Source organism: Vicia villosa, linkage group LG2, assembly GCF_029867415.1.
Source record: "Vicia villosa cultivar HV-30 ecotype Madison, WI linkage group LG2, Vvil1.0, whole genome shotgun sequence".
Classification (NCBI taxonomy): Eukaryota; Viridiplantae; Streptophyta; class Magnoliopsida; order Fabales; family Fabaceae; genus Vicia; species Vicia villosa.
This window is the reverse complement of record NC_081181.1, coordinates 169,652,227-169,675,635: the sequence shown is the minus strand read 5'-3', so window position 1 is coordinate 169,675,635 and position 23,409 is coordinate 169,652,227. Positions and strand designations below refer to the sequence as shown.

At 33.6% G+C, this 23,409-nt stretch overlaps 3 protein-coding genes across 3 annotated transcripts; 2 read left to right on the top strand and 1 right to left on the bottom strand.

Moving 5' to 3' along the window:
- Nucleotides 1-4,369: 4,369 nt before the first annotated feature.
- On the top strand, nucleotides 4,370-6,357 carry LOC131647393 (large ribosomal subunit protein eL30). Its single transcript, XM_058917291.1, has 5 exons — nucleotides 4,370-4,519; nucleotides 4,619-4,724; nucleotides 5,245-5,346; nucleotides 5,958-6,026; nucleotides 6,114-6,357. The coding sequence occupies exons 1-5, from the start codon at nucleotides 4,499-4,501 to the stop codon at nucleotides 6,152-6,154; spliced, it is 339 nt and encodes a 112-aa protein (XP_058773274.1). The 5' UTR covers nucleotides 4,370-4,498; the 3' UTR covers nucleotides 6,155-6,357.
- Nucleotides 6,358-15,954: 9,597 nt separating this feature from the next.
- On the bottom strand, nucleotides 15,955-18,150 carry LOC131650613 (uncharacterized). Its single transcript, XM_058920315.1, has 9 exons — nucleotides 18,010-18,150; nucleotides 17,653-17,920; nucleotides 17,353-17,571; nucleotides 17,147-17,276; nucleotides 16,958-17,045; nucleotides 16,670-16,827; nucleotides 16,453-16,573; nucleotides 16,244-16,378; nucleotides 15,955-15,978 (listed from the first exon to the last, which is right to left on the bottom strand). Exons 1-9 carry the CDS (start codon nucleotides 18,148-18,150, stop codon nucleotides 15,955-15,957), a joined length of 1,284 nt encoding a protein of 427 aa, XP_058776298.1.
- Nucleotides 18,151-19,513: 1,363 nt separating this feature from the next.
- Nucleotides 19,514-23,065, top strand: LOC131652923 (RHOMBOID-like protein 9, chloroplastic). The gene is made up of 7 exons (XM_058922922.1): nucleotides 19,514-19,668; nucleotides 19,870-20,152; nucleotides 21,097-21,307; nucleotides 21,597-21,762; nucleotides 22,073-22,243; nucleotides 22,412-22,566; nucleotides 22,670-23,065. Exons 2-7 carry the CDS (start codon nucleotides 19,876-19,878, stop codon nucleotides 22,938-22,940), a joined length of 1,251 nt encoding a protein of 416 aa, XP_058778905.1. The 5' UTR covers nucleotides 19,514-19,668; nucleotides 19,870-19,875; the 3' UTR covers nucleotides 22,941-23,065.
- Nucleotides 23,066-23,409: the final 344 nt, after the last annotated feature.

The window sequence follows — 23,409 nt, the reverse complement described above, 5'->3', positions numbered from 1 at the left end:
GGCTTAATCAAGAGTTTTCTCTAATCCTAATACGTTCCTGGGCACCCATTGAAGCTAAGTGGACCCTTGCTCGACATCAACACCTCCAGAATTACCTCCTACAAGCCGAGCTTCCCTAGAAAAAGCGCTGTAAAAAGCGTTTCTGAAATTTTCCAAGGTAGGGGATGACAACGTGTCACTCTCCCACTGGCTGGTACTCGCGCGCGTTTTCTTTTTAAAACCGGAAGACTCCAGTGCTTCGCGGCCCATGAGCGTGTGGTGCTCCCTCGTAATCCCAGCCTTCAGATCAATGCAGCGCCAAATCTCACGCATCAAATTTGCAGGTCCATCATGCTCCTCCAGCCTGCGCCACACATGATTAAAAGTTAAGATTTTCTTAATTTTTTTTTATTTTTAATTACTCAGCCCATTTTATTTATATATATATATACATACTTTGTTTTTTTTTTGTTTTTTTTTCTTTCTCTCATAAAATTCCTTTTTATAAAAAATCTTTTTTATAATAAATATTAAACTTTTTCTTTTACGTTATATAATTTATTTACTTATAATAATTAATATTTTATTTGTTTGTTTTAATAATTTATTTCATAATTCAAAAATATTCTAGTTAATTCATAAAAATTCATAAAAGTTCATAAAAAATATTTTTGCACTCAATTTTATTTTCTTACCCCGATTTAATTAATTAGGTCGTAAGACCAATAATTAATTAAATCGTTTGTATTTTCTTATTTTATTTCGTACCCTAATCAGGTTTTACGAAGACTAGTCCCTACACTGAATACTTCTATCTTCTGTGTCTTTCCAGGGTTACCAACATGGTTTACTCCGACAATGCGCCCGATCAAGACTCGAAGCTAAGTACCTTATTTACTCTTTTTCTTAAAAGTCTATTTGGTTTCCTTTAAATCTAGGGTTTGCCCCGCCTTCATTTTTTTTTTTTCTGCCTTTGCCGTTGTTTCAGGGTTCACCTCTGAGCAACCTCCGACTCTAACCATATCAGATCAAATCAGAGCTAAGTACCCTCACTTTTTTTAACTATTATTTTTATATTTATTTATTCTTTATTTTTAGGGTTAATCCCTTTGCCCTCGAATCTGATGATACACTCACGCCTTATTTGTTTCTTTGCTCACTCCTAATGGTCAGAGTCGATGCTTCTGGCAAACCTTGCCCTCAACCCTGTCAGGCAAATGCCAAGCTAAGTACCTTATCTCTATTTTTACTTTTAATTTATTATTCTATTTTCTTTGTGGTTAATGAAGTTTGCCTTCGAACCGGCAATGCACTCACCCATTTTTTGTTGTTTGCCATGCTTCTTTCTTTCAGGGTTCGCCAATTGCCAAAGCTCGAATAGTCGGTAACCCTAAAACCTCGACCCTATTTAATTATTACTTGTTCAGACCTATTATTTTATATCCGCCGGTTACAAATCCCCTCTCCTCCGCTGGTTTCATTTTCCCCTTTCCTTTATTGCTTTATAACTGCGTGGTTAGTAATTTAGGGAGTGCAACTCGTTAATTGAATTAGAATAACTAATTAAAAGATAAATATCTGAATTGAATCACGTGATTGGTGCACACACGCACGCCTTTTTGGGTAACCCTCTCTGTTGCCTGTTGCCTTGTTGCCTGTTGCCTTCGTGTTTTTTGCAGAATAAGCCACGTCCTTCGAATTCGAAGATACCTCAGCCATGTTGCCCCGATAAAAAGGTCACGACCCTGAATGATGCTGCCTTCGATACACAAATGACCTCGACCCTCAGATGTTGCCTACGGAAAAAGGCTGAGGTATCTTCTGGCTGCCTACGAAAATGGCTTATTCTGATCCTTGCCTTAGACTACCTGCCCATCTATGGCATGAGACAGTCTTATGGCAAAGGATGCTTCGATGACCCTTCAACCTCCAAATGAAAGGCTTCCTGCCCTCTTATGGCAAGGATAGATCCTTTTACCCTGAAAGGCTAAAAGAACCTCTTTTTCAAATTATAAGGTAATGGCCCCTAATTGCCTTGCTCTGGCTAAAATGTCTTTTATCAACTTTTTCTAAACACTTTCAAGGCTACGCTCATTTACGAGCTAAAGTCCTTGTTTCTTCATCTTCTATACATTTCTAAACTTTTGGTTTCAAAACGAGCAAAGCAATTAAGAGCCCATGGAAAACCATGGATGCAAAGGGTGCCTTACACCTTCCCTTTGCATAATTACCCCCCGAACCCTATTTTATTTAAAAGGTTTTTCCTGTTTCTTTTAGCCTTTCTAATTTGTTTGGATAAAATAAAAGTCGGTGGCGACTCTTGCTTACCGCGACATTTCGATTAATAAAAAGTCAGTTCACCGTATTACAGACGACATTAATGCTCAGTAGGCCAGTGTGTCCATACTTGAATACGAGAAAGGACAAAGTGCTTTCCACAAATTGAGCTCCGATAGATGGTGGTATGAATATATTCGTGCTTTTGGAACTACTAAAATCTTTTTACATATTCTCTGAAATTAGGCCATGGATGGCCAGTAGTATCTGACTTTAAGAGCTTTATTGGCTAAGGCTCTGACCCTAAGATGTTACTCAGAAATATCCTCGCGTACTTTAACAAATGAAAATGTGGCTTATTCCCCTTTAAGACACTTCAACATATGGGCCAAAAAGCCTCTCATGTACAACGTCTATCCTAAGATGGAATACAAACTTGCGATCCTCTTCGCGAGACTAGCAATGACGGGATCGTCGGTAGTATACCATGTTTAATATATGCCACAATTGGCAATATTTAGGAAGACTATGAGGTACAACATCTGATTGCCATCGTCACTTTAGGAATTTCAATGCTAAGTCAGCCCAAGGTTTCCTATATAAAGGAGTGGTTGATTCTTTAAAATCTTGTGCTTTCAAGCTTGGACAAGATATTTATGCACGATCTCATGTGACATAAACATGGCCAACTTTTCTCTAGTTAAGACGACACACTTTTTTAATGATGGATCTTTGGTTTGCACTTCTTTCTTGACTTGAGATACAATTAATTATGAGTTTATTAGCAACTCAAATTCTTTTGCCCCTACCTTAGATGCCACCGTGAGACTAATTATGAAGGATTCATATTTTGCCTGATTGTTAGTTGGGATGAGCTTGAAACGTAAGAACACAATCATGTTGCACCTGACTTTAGGGTGGCCAACATCATTTTTGTTAGGAAGTCTACAAACACTTGAGCATTCAATGCCTTCATTGGTTCGAATGAGGCGTCAAATTCATAAATCTCAATGGACCATTGTTCCATTCCTCTTGCAAGATCTCGAGTGAACCTATAGGTTTGGTCGGTCTTGACGATGATGGTGCGTGCCAAGAAGTAACATCCTAGCTTTCTTGAAGTCATCACTAACGCTAACACAAACTTCTCCATGTTTTGGTAGGACGTTTCTGGCCATGCCATCATTTTGGATATGAAGTATGACAAATTTTAAATGGAGGTTATTTCTTAGACGAAGACGACGCTAACTACTTTAGTGCATACAACTAGGTCGAGGAATAAAGTCTCACCATTGTTGGTCTAGACAGAACTTGCAAGGTATATGAAGGTGCTTTTAGAGATATAAACGTTTGTTCGCACTCCGAGATCCACTCAAAGCACGCTTCTTTCTTCAAAAATCTATAGAATGAAAAAGAGTGTTGAATTGATCTCTAGATGGACCTATTTAGGGCGATGGGCATTCCATTCTGTTTCATTACCTTTTTCTTCGTGATCAAAGTCTTCATTTTGATAACTATTTTACACATGTGTGGTTTAACTTCTACGTTTCTCTTTGTTAAGTAGATACCAAATAATTTGTTGGCTTTGATCATAAATGTTCACTTCTCAGGATTAAAACTCGTATTATGTTATTGGACTCATTTGAACACACTAGTGAGGTGTTCCATTGTAATTCCCTCTTTCTCTAGATTTTACGATCATGTCGTCCATGACATTCTCCAAATTTTCTTAATACAAAAAATATCTCTCTCACCTTTTCATTAACAAATTATTACCGGTAACAATGCATTCAAAAAATTAATTTTTATCTGATATTTTAAAAATGACAGTAAAAAATATTGTTTTTGTAAAAAATCCAACATAAATTCAATTTTGGCGATATAAAATGTGTAAACTTAATTAAAAAATATTTATTTGTAAATATCCGATATAAATTCTAAAAAATACGCTAAAAGTCCAAAATTTTGTAAAATTATCAAAGAATGACAATTTTAATTTTGAAAGTTGTACGAAAATATTAGAATAAAACCCCAATAAATGGGGGTGCCAGGTAAAAAAAAAGAGTTGCAGGACAGATTCTCAAACTCTAGCCTAAAAAACAAAAGAAGCCCAATTAATAAAGCCCAATTAGCCGAAACAATAGCAGAAATAAATAAATTGTCAAAACCCTAATTGCACTTTCACTACGTTCTGGTTTTCAGTCGTCTAGGGTTTCTGAATTATAGTTTAATCTTCGACTCAACCATGGTGGCCGCAAAGAAAACTGTAATGATTCTGTGTCATTATCATGTTACTCCTTTTTCTGGTTACTTCGTCGATCTAGAACATTGATTTTGATTATGTGTTTTGATTTTGATATTGCAGAAGAAGACACATGAGTCTATCAACAACAGACTCGCTCTTGTGATGAAGAGTGGGAAGTACACATTGGGTTATAAAACTGTTCTCAAATCTCTCAGGAGCTCCAAAGGTAATTTTCATTCTTTAGAATTTTTTTGTTGCTTTCTATCGATCTGATCTAATTATTACTTTGCTTTGCTTCTTCAGCTCCATTGAATTGATGGGTTGTTTGTTGAATTTGGTTTTTATGTAAAAATTATTTTTCTTTTTTATGTATTGATGAGAGGAAAATGTTCTTTTTAGTGTTTTGTTTTGATTTGAATAGAATGAAAACGAAGTGTTTAGGATGTGAAATCTGATTGAAATGTTCTTTTTTAGGGATTTGTGTGTTTTGTTTCGGAAATATGGTTCATTCACCAATAAATTTGGAAGTGTTATATGGTGACATTATTTTGTTCTGTTTGGTAGAGATTGAAATTTAATTCGATTCAAATTCAATTATTAGACATGAAGTATTATATCTTATTCTTTTTATGACTAATGTGCATGTTGATTTTGTTTATCTGTTGATTAATGAGTGCTCAACTAAATCCAATGACTATCTTTGTGGATGTGGATTTTGTCTGTTAAGATTCTTCGATTATCTGCAGGGAAGTTGATTATCATTGCTAACAATTGCCCACCATTGAGAAAGTCTGAGATTGAGTACTATGCTATGTTGGCGAAGGTTGGAGTTCATCACTATAATGGAAGTAAGTCTTCTATCTATCCACTGTCATTTTGAATTTTAACTAATTAACACTAAGTGAAGAAGAACAAATGCGTGGAATATGTTTATTCAATAGTTTAATTTACTGTTGTTTCTTTTTTGAAACGAGTAGCAATGTGGCATTGTTAGAATGTTTATTTTCAATTGTTGGGTTGTTTCTTTCATCAGTGTTTCAATTGTTGGGTTGGGTTGTTTCTTTCATCAGTGTTTCAATTGTTGGGTTGTTTCTTGCATCAGTGTTTCAATTGCTGGTAGCAGAAAGATTAGATTTATAACAATTTTGCTATGCAATAGTGATATAGTGCCATTATAGTGGTCATTTGACAACACTTTAAGCTATATTACGTCTTTCAAAACATCTGATCATTGACACTACTTAGTGCTATTTATGAAAGTGAACTAATTTATCTTAAATCCGAGAGTACCCCTATTATATACTAATATCTTTACAATTGTTCAAGATTTCACTTGATTAGTTAAGTTATTGTGCATTATAAATTTTTCATGGATTGATGTCTTTGTTGGTCTGCTGTCCTATATATAACTACAGTTGTCTTCTATTCAAATCTCTTAACAATGTTTTCTTGCTTACAGACAATGTTGATCTCGGAACTGCTTGTGGAAAGTACTACAGAGTGTGCTGTCTCAGCATCGTAGATCCTGGTATCATATTAGTTTTCAAGTATTATTCGAGCACTAGAAATTAATGTTTTTGTTCGGTTTTTGATTTATTATATATTCTTTTTACAGGTGATTCTGATATCATCAAGTCTTTGCCTGGAGATCAATAGAGCTGTTGCATTATGACTCTGATTTTTGTCACTTTTCAAACAAACATATGGTTTTCTGTTTGCTGCTTGTTTTTGCTTATTAAGACAATGTTAGAAACAAATTTATGTAGACTTCGGGAAGTATCGGGATATTTGAGTATTATGATCAATCGACTGCTATTTTTTCTTAAAAATGGTTTTATCAAGCTACGTAGTTCTCCAAACTGATGTGTATGTTTGTTTTTACTTATTAAGACAATGTTAGAAGAAACAAATTTATATAAACTGGAGGAACTATTATGGAATTTGAGTATGCAATTTTTTCTCTAAAAATGGTTTATCGAAATATACACTGTATGAACTATTTCATTTAAATTGTTAATTACACCCTTACAATTAAGAATATACTGCTATACCTTCTTATTTTAGACAAAAACATCATTTTATTTTTTTTCTCACATTACTAGTTTTTTTTTTCATACTACAAATCTTTGATTTACAATATCAGTAATTTAAAAAAAAATAAATTAATATACACTTTTTAAAATAAATTTTTTATATTTAAATTTGTGCTGTCATACGGGTCTGGTCGGGACATCACATTACATGTATATAAATTAATCATATATATTTAGTCAAAATGCTTTTCAGGTTTTACTAAATGTTAATAAATGTTAAACACATGATACACAACGGTAAAACATTGAAAGAACTATTAATCCATTCAATTTTTTATGTCTTTAAATAAAAACAATTAACATTTTTGCTAGTATAAATATAAAACTTTATCTTCTTGTATGATTGCAACCGGCCAACAACATGCATTATATACCTGCATTGTAAAATGTATAAAATAAGATATCAATAATGTAAAACTTTGAGCCATATAATTATTGTGTGTTTCATCTACTGATACAAAGATAGAAAAGAAGAATAAGCTTACCATCTAACAAAGTGATTGGAAAATCTCCTTGTATACAACATTTATAGTAATGGAGCACGAAACATTCTCTTTGTCGTGTATTAAGATTTTAAGACCACTTTTAGTAGTAACTCTTGAAATTGCAACATAAAGTTGTCCATGACTAAAAACAGGAGAAGGCAAATACAACCCAACACTATCAAGAGACTGACCTTGAGACTTATTAATTGTCATTGCGTAAGAGACAATGATCGGAAATTGTCTCCTAATCAACTTAAATGGCCACGGTGACTCAGAAGGTGACATAAACATTCGAGGAATGTAAAAAAGGTTACCTATGTTCTTGCCAGAAATAATTTTTGCCTGAATGACATGATTGGCCAATCTTGTAACAATCAATCTTGTTCCATTGCACAATCCATCTGATTGGTCCAAATTTCTCATAAGCATAATGGGAGTACCAACTTTCAATTTGATTCTATGATTTGGTAAACCTGATGTTCTTAGTTTGCTAAGAAATTCTGAAGTTAGCACTTCATAAGCTTCAGTATAACTCGTATCAGTTCTATCAATTGAATCGTAACTAAGATACTCTTTCTCTTCTCCTAAAATAATCAACAGAAACATACGAACATTAGTAAATTCAACATGATATTTGAGTTATTCTTTTTCCCATGCATCGAAAAAAGAATAAATAATCTTTACCTGGTATTAGGTCCAATACATAATGATTGATCTTATCCACAACTTCAATGGTTGAGGCAAGAATTGCTTTTCCTTGTAGATATGCAACATCTGGGAATACATTAACCAAATCGGGATATGTATTTTCAACAATAGCTTTGATAGGATCTTCATAATTGGTAATTAATAATTCTTGAGGAATCTCTATGTCAACCAATGCATCATTTGGTTCAGATATCTTACCATCACTAACATTTAAGACCCATTTTGAGAACTCCGCTAATTCCTTAGAACTTGTATTATCGCTTCCCTGCTGTAGTCTCATGTTTTTTGTTAATGTTAGAACCTGACAATAGTCCCAGATATAAGAGGAGCATATTGATGCATGAACAATATCAGAATGCCCTGCTCTCGGAACAACTGGAAGAATCTGTCTGAAGTCTCCTCCGAAAACAACAACTTTGGCGCCGAAGATTTTATTCCCAAGACCCTTCTTGGTCATGACATCTTTAAGTGTTCTATCAAATGCCTCAAAGCAATTTTTATGAGCCATAGGTGCTTCATCCCATATTATCACATTCGTTGCCTCGAATAACTGAGAATGTTCTGTGTTTTTGTCAATATAGCAAGTAGAGTTGTCGAGTGTTGGCACAGGAATTTTGAACTTTGAATGAGCAGTTCGTCCACCTGGAAATAATAATGAAGCTATACCGCTTGAAGCAACAACAAGTACAATTTTTTTCTTCGAACGAAGTGCACTTGATAGTGTCCTCCACATGAAAGTTTTATCGGTCCCTCCATAACCATGTAAAAAAAGACCCCTCCTCTTTGTTTCCCGACAGCTTCCATGATTTTTTCAAAGATTGAGCGTTGTTCATCTATCAATCATAATGTAAATTGTTATATTTCAAAAAATGTATACCCGTGTGACTGTCAAGTTATGCCACCAAATAGTACAAATATAAAATATCACCTGTAAGGGCACAAAAGAGATTGTTGAAGTGTTCTCGCTCAGTTTCAGCATTGTAATCATGTTCTTCGTAAATCAATCTGTTGCCAACGTGCCGTGTGACATAATCATCCGGGTAAGGCATGTCTTTGAATTCGTGCAAACTTCTTCGATTGGATTGCAACATATTCTCAATCTCAATGAGTATCAAGTTTTTCAACTCAGCTTCTGTTAACTGCATGTCTATAAAAATACACCAATTAAAACTTGATATGTGGTAGCATGGAAGTAAATTGATAAATGTATCAATTAACAATATATGCATGACAGCAGCATAGTAACTTATTCCATGTTACATTCATATTTATGATTCTACAGGAGATGTATAGGTCAGAATGAACATATATTTGAAGATTTCTTGTTGGTATAAATAGCAATTTGAGATATGCATTAATGCATGTTATACATACAACAAATTCCTTAACTATATATAACACTACAATGTACCTCTTATATTAGTTAACTATCTTTGTCTGTGCAGAATACCGTCGGACAACGTCTTCCAAGTTTTTTGCCAAACATGACGCGGTCTATTAATTGTATCGGATAGTAGCATAGTGACAAATAACTTTCTCAAAAAATGTCCCGAACCCCAATCTTTCGCCTCGTTAATGGCTGCAACATATTCCTTGTCATCATTAAGAAATGCCATTTAAAAACATGCATCCCTAAAACTGTCCCCAACAATTCCACCGACCTTTTTTATATCCTCGTAGCATGTTGGCCCTTTTGCAACAGTCAACATCATTCTTAGGTAATACAACTCACCGGTACTTGGAGGAACCCAAATAAGTCTTCCAATGGTATGCCCTCTCTTACGCGGTCTCCATCGTCGGTATCTTTTATCATAAACAAACTTAGTAAGGAAATTTGAGTATGCCAGATTTCTAGCCTCTGGATATGTTTTGTTTGCTTCCATCCAAGCGGTAAACATTGATTCCTTCACACTTGGTTTTTTAAGGACTCATCTATCAGTTCGTAATCGGTATAATAGACCGAATTTTCGCCCTAGAGATGAAAATACAATCTTTCTACTTCAGGAGACCTTCCATGAATGGGAAAAGAAAATATTCTCCAACATGCTTCGCTTGGTGAGACATATCTACAATCAAGATACTGCTTGATTTCATCGCCATTTTTAGTGGTCGAAGGACCGTCATTGTCTCCTTCTACGACAGCCGCGGTAATTCTGTCATACCCCTTGTTTATATATTTAAATAAGTACTTAACGGAAGTACCTTGATTACACCATTCCATATTGATGTGAGCTTGAAATTTCTTCAACAAATGTGGATTGTAAGGAACAACAAATCTGTTATCAAGAACAACGTTCTTTTTCATAACTATATTTGTAGTATCCCTCCTCCTGTACACAGGATATCCATCCTGATCAACTATAGTCTGAGACTGCCATTTTTTTGGAAAGAATTTAGAGTATTTTGCGTTTTTCAAGCAAGGTGACAACATGTTTGCCAAACCATACGACCGTGTATCATATGTGTCTTCACCGTGTATCTCTGCTGAAATGTTGTTGTTTATGTCATCGGGAGTGGGATACTTGCTTTGCGGATGCATGAATAGCAAAATATGAGCATGTGGTAAACCTCTCTTTTGGAACTCAATCGTGTATATATCTGCAAAAATTATAGTAATGAAAGCTTATGATTATATGAGATTTTAAATAGAAGTCATAAACAGAAAACATAGCTTGAGTTCATGAAGTTAATAATATGACTTACATGCAACCACTCTCCCTAAAACATGCTTCTTAGTCAAATCAAACAACAACTCATCCAACTTAATTTTAAAAACTCTTGATATAATGTCGGGACGATCATGGGGCTGCAACCTCATCTTGTGAAGTAGTCTTTTGACTTCGGGCCACATTGGATTGCATGTAAATGTGATAAAAAGGTCAGGAAAACCAATATGGCTACAAATAGCCATTCCATCAAAATACAATTGTTCCATGTATCTTTGAATTCCAACATAAGTTGATGGTAAAACAACTCTCTTACCCTTGTTTGCTCCTTGAGTGTTTTCTTCCTGTTCTGGACTGTTCAAATTGCAGTACTTTGAAACTCTTAGTTTTTTCTGGTGCTTGCGTACATAATTCAACCTTTGAGACTCCATCATAGTGAAACCATCAAACAAAAATTGCTGAAAAAGCCTCCTTGACATCAAAAGTGTGTGTGCTTCGATTGGTCTGGTTTGAATCCGAAACGTAGGCCATTCTCTGATGGTAAGCTTATTCTTCTTTTTATTTGCTTTTGTTTCCCTGTGTTGAATACCAATTCTAAAACCATCTTCGCCATATGGAAACAAAAGTGGATATTGTAAAGCAAGATAACTTGGATGAAACTCACTTATCCTTTTCAGCTTCCCACTCTGTCTCTCAAGTATAATATGTCTTTTAGAACCTGTATCAACATCACCAACGATAAGTGCCACAACTTCTGAAATTGACGGTTGATTATAAACTCTTTCGTACTTGGATCGATCAGCGATTAATTTCAATTTTAGACCAGGTACATGAGAATCCTTTTGTCGATCTGCTGCCATCCTAAAAGATTTAGCATGTGTGATGAAGTCATCCAGCATAAGTTTCAAATTTCTAACCATTTCTGGATGAACATTAGGATTATTACTGTAATATAATATAGAAAACAGTTAGTGTCCATGTGTTAGGATAAACTATAGAAGAAGGAAAAAACTGACTAATGTCATAAAGCAAAGTAAGAATTCAACCATGACCCTATCCCTTGCACTCTATGTTGAATCTCATTCTCAATGTCATAAATATAAAGCTGTGCAAATTTTGGTGATTGTCCATCCAAAGGGATCATGCTCCCAATTCTATGGAAAGTCTGGCCATGTATCCTAATGTTAGGTGGTCCTCCCGCCGATTGGAATCTATTGTCAAACTTCATTCCGGGTGACGTAAAGGCAAACATAATGTTGTACAATCTACAATACTGCTGATAATTTATACAGTCTGTATCATTGTTATCAAACAATAGATGCTTTAGTAACGGTGACGGTTCATTCAAAAAAAAGTTTGAAGTATAATATGTTACAGGTATCAAATCATATTAGTTATTTTGAAGTATAAAAAAAGTTTTATATATAATATATATATATATACTAGAATCTGGAAGATTTTGCGGCGTATAGTTTGATTCTATACTTTCTTCATCATCAAGAGTTGATGCCGTGTCATAGTCAGGATTTGCATTTATGAATTCACAATCACTATCAGATATTGATTCATCGGTTGTACCATCTTCAACGGTTTCATCTGTTTCGTTGTTAACATTTGTGTTGCGGTGAAAATTGCTTGTGGATGAAGACTTACCGCCATGATCAATATTTGAGAATTTATTGAATAGATTGGCTGCCATAGATTGAACAACACCAAAATTCAATTGTTTTCTGGATGAAACAAGTGATCCACTTTGATGTGTATTAACATTTTTGAAGACTTGATCAGGAAAGGAAGAAGTTGTACCACTCGAAGGTGTGTTTGTAATGAGGCTGACAGGAGAATTGAAAGCATTATACGAAGAAGTGTTGTTCCTAATGTTAGCATCGTGTCTGCTCCACCGTGATGTATTTGGTTGAATAATTGACTTTCTTCATTGATATGCTGTTGCAGCTACCAGGTTAGGGGACATAGTATCCATAGTACATGTTAAACTCGAGCTGCATGAACCAACTTTGGGTGTTGTTGTATTTGACTTCAGTTTATAAGCATAATGATGAATATCATGCTGAAACAGATTGACACCGATGATTTTACTTGTTGCTGATGACCTTAGAAGCTCTGTTGGATGTGCATTCAAATAGTGATTCCTTTGATTCATCACTGAAGAAGTGATGTTAGAGAGTGGTGTTCTGATGTTGTCAATGGATGGATGATTGTTCCTACTAAAACAAACTTCAAAATTCAATCATTTATCACCAAATCTACTTATTTTCAATCTTCTTTCATTAAGAATTTGTTTCCTCCTTCTTCGTGCCAATGCTGCAATTTTCTTACTATTACAATCATATGATTCCATAATAGCTATGTTACTGGTTTACTACATATACTTCATGTAAACAAAATAAAAGACAACATCAAAAGTATGAAAATGTGAAGAGATTTTTTTGCAGGCACAGGAAACTTTGGTACATATACTTAATGCATAAAGTCTATTATAAGATCAACCATTAGCTGAGTGATTTAGTATAGGTAAACATGTTTTTTCATATACTTAATTTGTTATTTTAACATTCAGCCAATTAAATTAGAGAGAATAGGGTAAGGAAGTGCATGCCTAGTCAATATACATGCACAATGGTATAGGATCTATTAGTAAAGTGCTTAGCCGTAATTATTATCTATCTAATTATGACAGTAAAGATGTTAAAGAAATGAGAAGGAATATTAAAGTTGATGGTTAACTGTGTGGTCAACATCATAACTCCATTTAATCAATTAATGGTTAAATTTTAAAACTGTTGGAAAACCACAAAGAAATAATAATCAATTATAACATTGAATACACTAAAATAGATTAACGAAAAAACAAAATAAATAAAAACAAATACACATTGGAAACCGTAAATGGAGTAAGTAGATGGGGTGAACAATGAATAGTAACAACTTCTGCTTGTAATGTGAAAGGGTAGACACGTTTTGCAAGGCCATACCTCTCAGATTTGGTTTCAGATTTTCTTCTTGTGTTATACTCAAAATCATATCACGTAACTTTTTTTTACTATTCTTTCCTGCATCCAAATATAAAACCAGTCATATAAACACACTCCTAACACCTTTGATTCAACATATCCCTGTGAACATGTCTTCTTCTTCATGGAGTGGCAGGTAAGGTAATGGAAAGAAATTACATACCTCTGTTTGTCTTTGTTGTAAGTTAATTTTCACGTTTTTTTAATAATCTGGAAACTGCCTAGGTACATGTCTTTGAACACAGGTTTTTGTCTCTTGACACTGAGGAAATCAATTGCATATTAGGCATGAAAGCTAATGACGATGAGGTCTCTGGGGGCAACACCAACACTGTATTGAAGGAAGTGAAAGTTGAGGAGTGGCTAATGCTCAAAGTCCAAACCTACTGATGTGGTGAATGAATCAGGGAAAACCTCTGGAGCAAACCATGATGCGCTGTTGAAGGATGTGAAGGTGGATCATGATGCTGGCCAGCCTTCTGAGGTGAATAACAATGATCAAGGGCTGTAGAAAGAGATATCATGGGAAAAAGAGATCACCAGGTCCTAAATTAGGGGTTATCAAGTTATGGTAAGATTTATGATTTCAATATTATTCTGTTTTGGACGATTAATGATGTCAACATTTGTAACCACAACCAAATTGTTATGCAACAATTCCCTCAGGAGGTTATAAAGAAAGCTCTAAGACCAGACATAACAGGATGCAGGCTTTTTGATCTTGAAGACTTGTCTTTTTATGAGTGTAAGATTTTGAAGTCAAATAGAAAATACGTGGAGATGTATCTTGGATATGGTTGGTATGCATTTGTAAAGGAAAAAAAGCTGAAGGTTGGAGATAACTTGGTATTCAACTATAATTCAGACCAGGAAATCTTGTATGTGAGGGTTGACGGGAAAGTCCAGCAGAACAACAATTAAATGATGTAGATGTATGTTTGTTTTAGTGTTTAATTTTATTTTAACTCTGGGTACCATCAAAACAATCCTTTTTTTGTTAATGTTGTTTTAGACATGTTGCTGATAACTTTTGTTTTATTGGCCATGTGATATTTTGATGTATGATTAAGTAACCTTCATAATGAAGGTAGTACTACATTATCTTTAATGTTTAAATTTGCATCTATGGTCTTGTTGTTTAATTTTCTGGTTAATTTAATCGCAATGTGTACATATTGTCTGTCCATTTTTGGTTGATGGCTTTAGTTATGAGGGCTTACTTATCAATTAAACCATGACAGTATTCAAGATCAGGTAATTTAGTTTCTATATACTGGATCTATTCATGGCAATGCCTTAATGTTCTTCAACTTCTAAATATATTTTTTACACAATGTCTGTCCATTTTTGATCAGTTGTATTAAACTATAAAATCATATGTTCATAATTTGCTTAATGGCTTAAGTTCTATGGGGTTGTCAAGAATAAACTGTCATATTTTTTGATTTAGAAACCTAATATGTCCCACACATTCCCAAGGGTCAGCCAATATCTACGTAATGATCATACTATAGTTTTCCAAAATCACAATGTTTTTAATATGTTTTTAGATGAGACCTAATCTCTTCATATCATTCAAAACCTTTACAATCAATTTGTAAGGTTTAACCTAAATCTGTCCTAAAAATTCAAAACTGTTTTATGATTCTATTGAAAACATTGCTTTACATTATTCTATTTTTATCAACATTTTCAATTAAACAGAATGTACAACAAACAATTTTGCAAGAAACATGTTATATAAAAACTACTATTGGCAACATTGATTTACCTTATACTATTTTTGTACCACCAACCTAAGTTGTCAAACATATTTCAATAATTTCAATTAAACAATGTCAGCATTCTAAATGACAGCTTCTGATTTTTCACAATTGGATGCTCATTTTAGTGTTACATGTCTGTTTTTTAGTTAGCATATAAACCATGAATGCCACAACCTAAATTGTGAAAGATATACAAATGCTTTCAATTCAACCATGACAATATTCAATATCAAACTTTCTGTTTTTCACAATTGGATGTTGATTTTAGTGTTACTTAGAATCTAAAGAATTTATCCAAAACATGTACACCATGAATAAGGGATAATGAAGCTTGTAATTTGCAGATAATATTGTATATTATATAAGCAATTCAATTTTGCAAGAAACATGTTATATAATAGATTAGAGTTGCAACTCAATTTCAGAACCAATTTGTCTATAGAAATAGATGACTTGAACTATCATGAAAATCTTAGTACCAGATAAAGATAACCAAACAGCATGTAACAACTTAAATAACTTAATTGTTTTGAGCATAAGGCAAGGTTACTTTTAAACTTAAATTTTTTGAAGCTAACTATTTCTCCTTTTTAATATCTTTGGCCAACTTGGTTGATGATTGTTGCACACTATCAACATCTTCCACTGCATCACTTAGAAGCCTCTTAGACGGAGTCAGTCCAGAATTTTCATTCTACGGGTCATTTTATGCAGATGCAGATATAGGTTCCTGCAATAAAAAAGGATAGCCAAGAATAAAATGATTAACTATGACACAGTTATTATGTGGATCATAAACAATGAAGTTTACTTTAGTCAATACTCGCAGAAATGCTTATCATATCATCTTGTGACAAAGGATCAGGGGCTTGAAGCTTGGAGGTCTGCTGAAAATAACAAACAGTCTTAGCACACGCTAAGAAAACTCTAAACGAATCAAAAGAAGATTACAAAGTTTACCTCTTCAAATTTGAAACTGTCCTTAATTTTCTTACGGGAATCTTCATCATCTTTGAAGCCAATGACAGAAGTCGTCTATTCTTGGGCTGAAATACAGCTCTAATTGCCAATTCCTTCTTCAATATTGAGTCAAGTTCGTAAGGGATTTCAAGTGGATCGTAATCACCAGACTGTAACAATATAAATAATTAGACACAATTAAAAAAACTTTATTCCAATATTGATTTATGCAACATTTACAAACCTGTATTAAATCCATTTTTATTTGAAGAGTAGACTTTCCAATTAACTTAACGCAGTCGGTGTCCCAAAAGACAAACTTCGTCTTGGATTTACCGTCAACAGCTGTTACATCAAGCTTATACCTAAAACATTAATGCCAATCAGAACAAAATATTAAACTTGTGTGTTACAATTATAAATAGTACCAAATAGAAATAGAAAATAGATATAAACTATACTGTGGCACAAGTTCTGAGCTGATATGTTCCTTATAACACTTCATCTTTCCATCCTTCACAGTCACACTCCTTGTGCATTCCACACAGCCATCATAAAACCAGCCCATCTGCCCAGCTTCAAATTTATCCAGAGTAGCAACGGTCACACAGGTTGTTTCCTACATAGTTGGCCAAATAAAAAAATGTTATATCATGCTCAGTTAATGACAAAAAAAGGTAACACTCAGACTTTCTTACATGTTACATATTTGTTATCTCAGAGAGACTCATTATTTCAGCTTTCCAAACAAATTTGTCATAGTCAGAATAAAATGAGTTTTGTGTTGCTTCAACTTGCACACTTGAAGAAGATAAGAAAGACAAATCAACACCGAGTCTGAAAAAATGTAAACACGATAATTCTTGCAAATCAGTTAAGATGAAAACCAATAAGCAATTCAGATTAAATCATAAAGAAATATAAGGAGGGTTTCATACCTTTCTTTTAGATTCTTAACTTCATCAATACGAATGTCATTAATCAATAACTTCGTTCCATTCCATGTGTTGGAAACACTAACAGGGAATCCTTCTGAATCACAAGACATTGAAGGAAAAGTTACAAGTGCTGTATACAAAAAAACTGCAGTTAGATGTATGTAATATATTATGCCAAACTACCAACAAACAAAATAGATTTATACCTTGAGCCTCTTTAACCCTTGAATTGATTAGGACAATGACAATGTTAGGGTCTTCCTTATTATTCTTATAATACTCATATAGCTGAACTGCAAGTTGTCTCCAAAGAGTACATTGTACAACTGTTTTGCTGGCATCTACAATTGAAAAAACAATCCTGTTCTTGCTGCTGTCACCGGTTACTTGGGTTTGAGAGATATCAGTGACTCCTCCAAGAATATCTAAAAAATACAAAAAGGGTTGGTTAATGTGATTTCTGGAATAAAATAAATCAGAACACATGAATTGCATAATGAACTTACCAACCAAAACATTTGATTGAAACTTTCCTTCAACTATGGAATCCAAACCAATAATGTTAAGGTAGTAAAGAGGGATGTCCGGAAAGTCTGCTTTCTTAACAGAAGTTGATCCACAGAAAACCAATTTGTATGAATGATTTGTCGATTTAAAAGCAAAATCATTCTTCCCAACTTTGAAATTTTGCATGATATAAGAGGTTCCTGATTCAAGTTCAGATTTGAATTTGGAAACCAAATAAGTAGGGACAATGGCTTGAATCAGATCACGCTGCAATCAGTCAACAGTCTATCATTAGTGTTTAATCACAATGAACATATTATATAGATTTAGTGGTGAAGCATATGACGCTGCAGTACCTTCGAATCAACCAAAACCATCTCTATGTGTTCTTTGTTTGAAGAACTTGTCACAGACCATAGATGCTTGCATCTAACTGCTATCTTCCACAAATCTTTGGACTCATTGATGTCTTTCACTTCTTCGATTGGGCGAGCCATGTTTCAGCTTCAAACACTGCAATAAGAGAAGTGAAATCAGATGACTAACAAAGAAAAAAACGAATGGGATGCACAGAATATGTAACAACAGATAGAGATGGAGCTGATGGAGACAAAGACGATGAAGCGGTATTGAGAGAACGACTTTAGATAGAGATGAAGCTAAACAGTAATAATACAACAGTTTTGTCTTGAAGATGGAGGGAGTTGAAAATCGCAGGATCTTCAAAAGCAGCAGATTTGAAATGGTTCTCCATTTTTTCATGTTTTATGCAGACTATGGAAGACAAAAGGTTTTATTGAAGAATGAAATGGCAGTAATTGATTTATGTTTTCAAAATAAGGTTTGTACACTCAAAGCCACCCTATTGTCTATTATTAATCTTTTTTTTTTTTTTTGCTTTATAGCACCGGTTTAGTCCGGTTCGGGGGCGAGTTCTAGCATCAAGTGGTTCCATCCCCCTCCCGATCGCAGTTGCGGGGGATCGAACCGTGGTTCTCCCTACCAAGTCCAGCGCCAATCACCACTGGACCAACTAACGATTGGTGTCTATTATTAATCTTTTATCATATAGGTTTTATATCTATAGTTTAGGGTTTATAATTATTAGATGGTTAGTTATTAATAGTACATGGTTATTTCAATACAAAACCTATAAATGTATGAACTATTTCATTTAAATTGTTAATTACACCCTTACAATTAAGAATATACTGCTATACCTTCTTATTTTAGACAAAAACGTTATTTTATTTTTTTCTCACATTACTAGTTTTTTTTTTTCATACTACAAATCTTTGATTTACAATATCAGTAATTTTAAAAAAAAAAATTAATATACAATTTTTAAAATAAAATTTTTACATTTAATTTTAAACTTATAGTTGTAAGAGCACAACTTAGCATTATCGAAAATAAAACTTTTGCAACATTTTTTATAAGAAACAATTATGCTATTTCCCCCTAATTATGGTAGATTATCAACCAGTTATCTCAATTAAGTTTGAGGTAGATACGCATGCAACGTGTCAACCAAATAAATCAATGGTGGGTCCACCCAAATCCTATTATCCCCATTTATTGGTTCTTCAACTTCGCATATATCTTGTTACAAAACATGAATGGCTAAACAAAGATAGCGCAAATTGACTAGGAATAAACTTTAAAAGATAGTATCTCGATCACTTTCAATGAATAAATTCGAATTCGCATCATGCCACTAATATATCTAATCAAAATTAAATAACTTTATATTTTGTTCAAAATTTTTGATTTTAAAAAATTAAAATCTATCATGATATTTTGACTGTTTGATCTTAATCGGACGATATAGAATAAGTTGATTGCTTAGAGTCACACAATCAAATTCCAAAAAAGGAAAATCCCAAAGGGGCTTATAAGTAGTATGAACCAACGTTATGCAATTAATGCAAATACTAACTAACAAACTATCCTAAGCTTTTCAGAATCTGAAGCTTATTCTGATAGGTGATTATCACCAAACAAAACCTGCAAAGGTATATCATTGTACTTGTACTTTGGTTTTTCAGCTTCTTGGTTAAGTCATTATACTTGTACTTTGGTATTTCTAACACTCTTGCACACCAACTGTTTGATCCAGATTCCAAGCAGTTTCATAGTTTCATAAGCAGTTATTTTTTCTTTGGTTCTACTTCTTATCTTTTTTTTTTTTTTTGTTTCTTTTTCCCTTTTTTCAGGTTTTCATGGCTGCATTTGCAGTATGTTACAGAACACCTTGCAAGAACACATGCATAGTTCTTGGCAAGCATTCTTTGCATAAGAGCGTGATGAAACTGCGTGTTCAGTGTTCATCAGAGTCTAGTTCTGTTAAGAAGAAACTAAGATCATTAGATTCTTATTTCGGAAAACTGAAACATGATACAAAGTTACATGATTCTGATAAATCAAATGAGGCGATGAAGGTGCAACAAGGAAATGGATTGGAGTCTCTTGATGAGTACCTTGGCAAATTAAATAATGGTAAAGTGTAATTAGTTTTTTGGACTGTAGTTCCTTCTCAATTAAGTTTAAATATAATTTTAGTACCTGCAAATATACCATTGGTTGATTTTAGTCTCGGTAGAAATATTTTATTGTTTTTAATTCTTGTAGGTGTACATTTTTTTGGGTCCTAGTTAGTTGTTTAGTTTTAGTGTTTGAAACATTTATTCAAATTAGAAGTGATCCTTATAGTAGTGGAATGTTTGATTTTAATCTATCAAAATAAGGAGTAAAATGAATAAATTGTGGTTAATAGATTACTATGTTTTTAAACTCATCCGACCGTAATAATAGGATTGGATTTGGAAGGATGCCTTTCTGACATGGCTGCTCCGGCTGTGTCAGCCAAATATGATATTACCCTTAGATTTTTAAAGATACAAAGTTATTTGATTGAATTTTATTGACATTTGAAAATATGTTTTGCCTAAGACTTATGATTTTTATTTCTAAATATGAATACTTCTTGAACTTTAATTAATTTATTTTAGTTTTTAACAATTACATGTTCATTAGTATTAGCTCTACTAGTGGCCACGACACTAAAATATCGGCCATTCCGCTGCCTGCTCCCGTTCTGTTCTCTTTTTGGGGGTGGCAGCGCCTTACTGCTATCTGACATTGATAATATAGAATATATATTATGGTCAATGGTGTTTAATTATAACTGGATGATTAATAAGTTGCGACACCTTGTTATATTTATTAACCATTTAAAACGCAATCAACCACACATTTGAACTGTGTTAACCATCTAAACTACTGTCGAGTTTATGTGTCAAAATATCATATCTAAACTACTGTCATACATATACATCTACAACCTTTTGTTATCATGATAGCTTATTACAGATTTCTCTGCATTGTAATATTTTCTCAATGCATGCTGCAAATATGAATATGCGAGAATTTTTTGTTTGCAGGCGTAAATCGAGAATCTCTTGTGGCATCTTATGTTGAAAATCTTAAGGATGAAAGTTTAACTCCAAAACAAGTTCTCAGCCAAGATACTCAAAGAACAAACTTTAGGAAACCAAATACTTATATGAATATAAGAAGAATAAAAGGTGTAAGTGGTTCAGTATCTGCTATAGATTCACAGCAGATAAATGACACCTCAAGCCTTTACCTCATGTAAGTCTTGATCTGTCATAATTCTTTCCAATACACGTGTCCAAAAATTTTAAGCATCGATCAAAATAGTTCTCCATTTTTTATATTGGAAAATGGTGTTAACTTCTATTATCAGAGGCTATTCTGTGACAATTTATGCGGACACTCGACTAATTCACAACTGTATGGATGTATTTGCCAATTCACAAAATTCCGGGACTATTTTGACAATGCTTACAATTTTGAGGACCAATTTGCCCGTCGCCCAACTTTTATATTTAACTTTACTATGTTGTTATCTTTGGTGCAGCGGTATATTAGCATCAGTGAACATTGCAGTGTTTCTATTTGAAATAGCAAGTCCTGTAAGAAGTAATGACTTAGAGCTGTTGTCACTTCCATCACTATATGGAGCAAAGATAAATGATCTGATCATGGTTGGAGAATGGTGGAGGCTTATAACACCAATGTTTCTGGTACAAGATTGAATATTGGGTCTGTGTTTCCATTCCACATAAAGATACAGAGTGCACTATATACATGACCCTAGTCATCATCATCTAGGAGAATCACATCATTTAATTCTGATGTTTTATTTTAATTTTTTTACTCTATTCAATAATAACTTAGATAAGGTTAGTATTTATATTTTAAACTAGAGGGGCCGGATTTATATCCGGTCTGATTTTTAAAACATTGATGGTTCATACTCCTGACGGGATGAGCTCTGAAAATAAAGTGAGAAAATGTCCTAATGTGCGTACTTAGCAAAATTTTCATTTGCAGCATGCAGGAATACTTCACTTGGGTCTAAGTTGTTGGGCTCTTGTATCATTTGGGCCTCAAGTTTGCAAAAGCTATGGTTCACTTACATTTTTCTTGATCTACATATTGGGTGGAGTTTCTGGCAACATTGCAAGTTTTCTACATACACCAGATCCAACTGTTGGTGGGACTGTAAGTATCATTCTACAATTCCTAGTATTCTAGGCTAGTATTAATGGGATTTCCTCCAATTCACTTGCAGTAGCAAAATAATGCAGTTACACTCATTAATTAATTTCGATTGTCGATATATTTTATTTTGTCTTCAACTTTCAGTGTCTAACATGAACTTGCATTCAGGGACCTGTATTTGCAATAGTTGGTGCTTGGCTCATATACCAAATTCAAAATAGAGATGTCATTGCAAATAGCGATTCTGAGAATCTATTCAAGAAGGCAATGATTGTTACAGCTCTTGGTTTCATATTATGCAACCTTGGTCCAGTTGATGAGTGGTATGTATAACTTAGGTCACAATCATATATTATATATAGATTCGAAAAATGTTTATCAAAGTGAAAAACCGAAATCTTTATATGGTGTCCGACTCATTTGTAGGTCACACACGGGCGCAACTTTCACAGGCATGGTATATGGGTTTCTAACTAGTTCAACTCTTCAGCTTGATGATACATCACCACAAACCAGTGGAAAAGGACTCGAACTTGTTAAAAAATACGGTGGTTCTTTCAAATCAGTAATTATATTCGCTATATCCATCGTTGTTTTAAGCTCATTACTTTTGTTTACGGATCCCCCTCTTGATGCATTGGCATCTGTTGATGAAGCAGCTGTTGTAGCCTTGGAATACATGTCAATTTTTTGTTGATGGTCATGAGAGAATCTGTTACTTATCACTAAGATTAGGGTTACAATTTACATATATCTGATTGTATAAGCTCAGTCCTTGGCCTTTAAGAACTATATATGTAATACAAACACTGCTGTTTTTAATGATCTTTCTCAAGTTAGAGTATATAATATATGTACATTATTAATTAGTAGTAGTACCATTTCATCATGGATTAGAAGATTCCAAAACATAATTACATATGATTTAAATATGATTCCAAAACATAATTCAACATGGATTAGAAGGTTTATCTTATTTCATCATGTACTGATACACATTTTTTTTTTGATAACTACGAAGTATTTCTAAAAGTTTGCTACACATTTTCTAAGTTTCCTGAACATTAAGCAAGTACCAACTACTTTAAACAAATTTAATATATTATTGGAAAGAAGAAAAAACATAAGAAATTGATTAAGGTTAAGAAAACAATGATTTAAGAATA

What these genes read in the sequence shown, in the direction of transcription:
- LOC131652923 (XM_058922922.1), top strand. Translation starts at nt 19,876, where the DNA reads ATGGCTGCATTTGCAGTATGTTACAGAACACCTTGCAAGAACACATGC. An exon ending in ACCTCAAGCCTTTACCTCAT is followed by an intron (nt 21,308 to 21,596) that starts GTAAGTCTTGAT and finishes TCTTTGGTGCAG; the next exon opens with CGGTATATTAGCATCAGTGA. An exon ending in TTATAACACCAATGTTTCTG is followed by an intron (nt 21,763 to 22,072) that starts GTACAAGATTGA and finishes TTTCATTTGCAG; the next exon opens with CATGCAGGAATACTTCACTT.
- LOC131647393 (XM_058917291.1), top strand. Translation starts at nt 4,499, where the DNA reads ATGGTGGCCGCAAAGAAAACT. An exon ending in AGTTCATCACTATAATGGAA is followed by an intron (nt 5,347 to 5,957) that starts GTAAGTCTTCTA and finishes TCTTGCTTACAG; the next exon opens with ACAATGTTGATCTCGGAACT. An exon ending in TCTCAGCATCGTAGATCCTG is followed by an intron (nt 6,027 to 6,113) that starts GTATCATATTAG and finishes TTCTTTTTACAG; the next exon opens with GTGATTCTGATATCATCAAG.
- LOC131650613 (XM_058920315.1), bottom strand. Translation starts at nt 18,150, where the DNA reads ATGGCTCGCCCAATCGAAGAAGTGAAAGACATCAATGAGTCCAAAGAT. An exon ending in TGGTTTTGGTTGATTCGAAG is followed by an intron (nt 17,921 to 18,009) that starts GTACTGCAGCGT and finishes GACTGATTGCAG; the next exon opens with CGTGATCTGATTCAAGCCAT. An exon ending in CAAAGATGATGAAGATTCCC is followed by an intron (nt 15,979 to 16,243) that starts GTAAGAAAATTA and finishes TTTTTATTGCAG; the next exon opens with GAACCTATATCTGCATCTGC.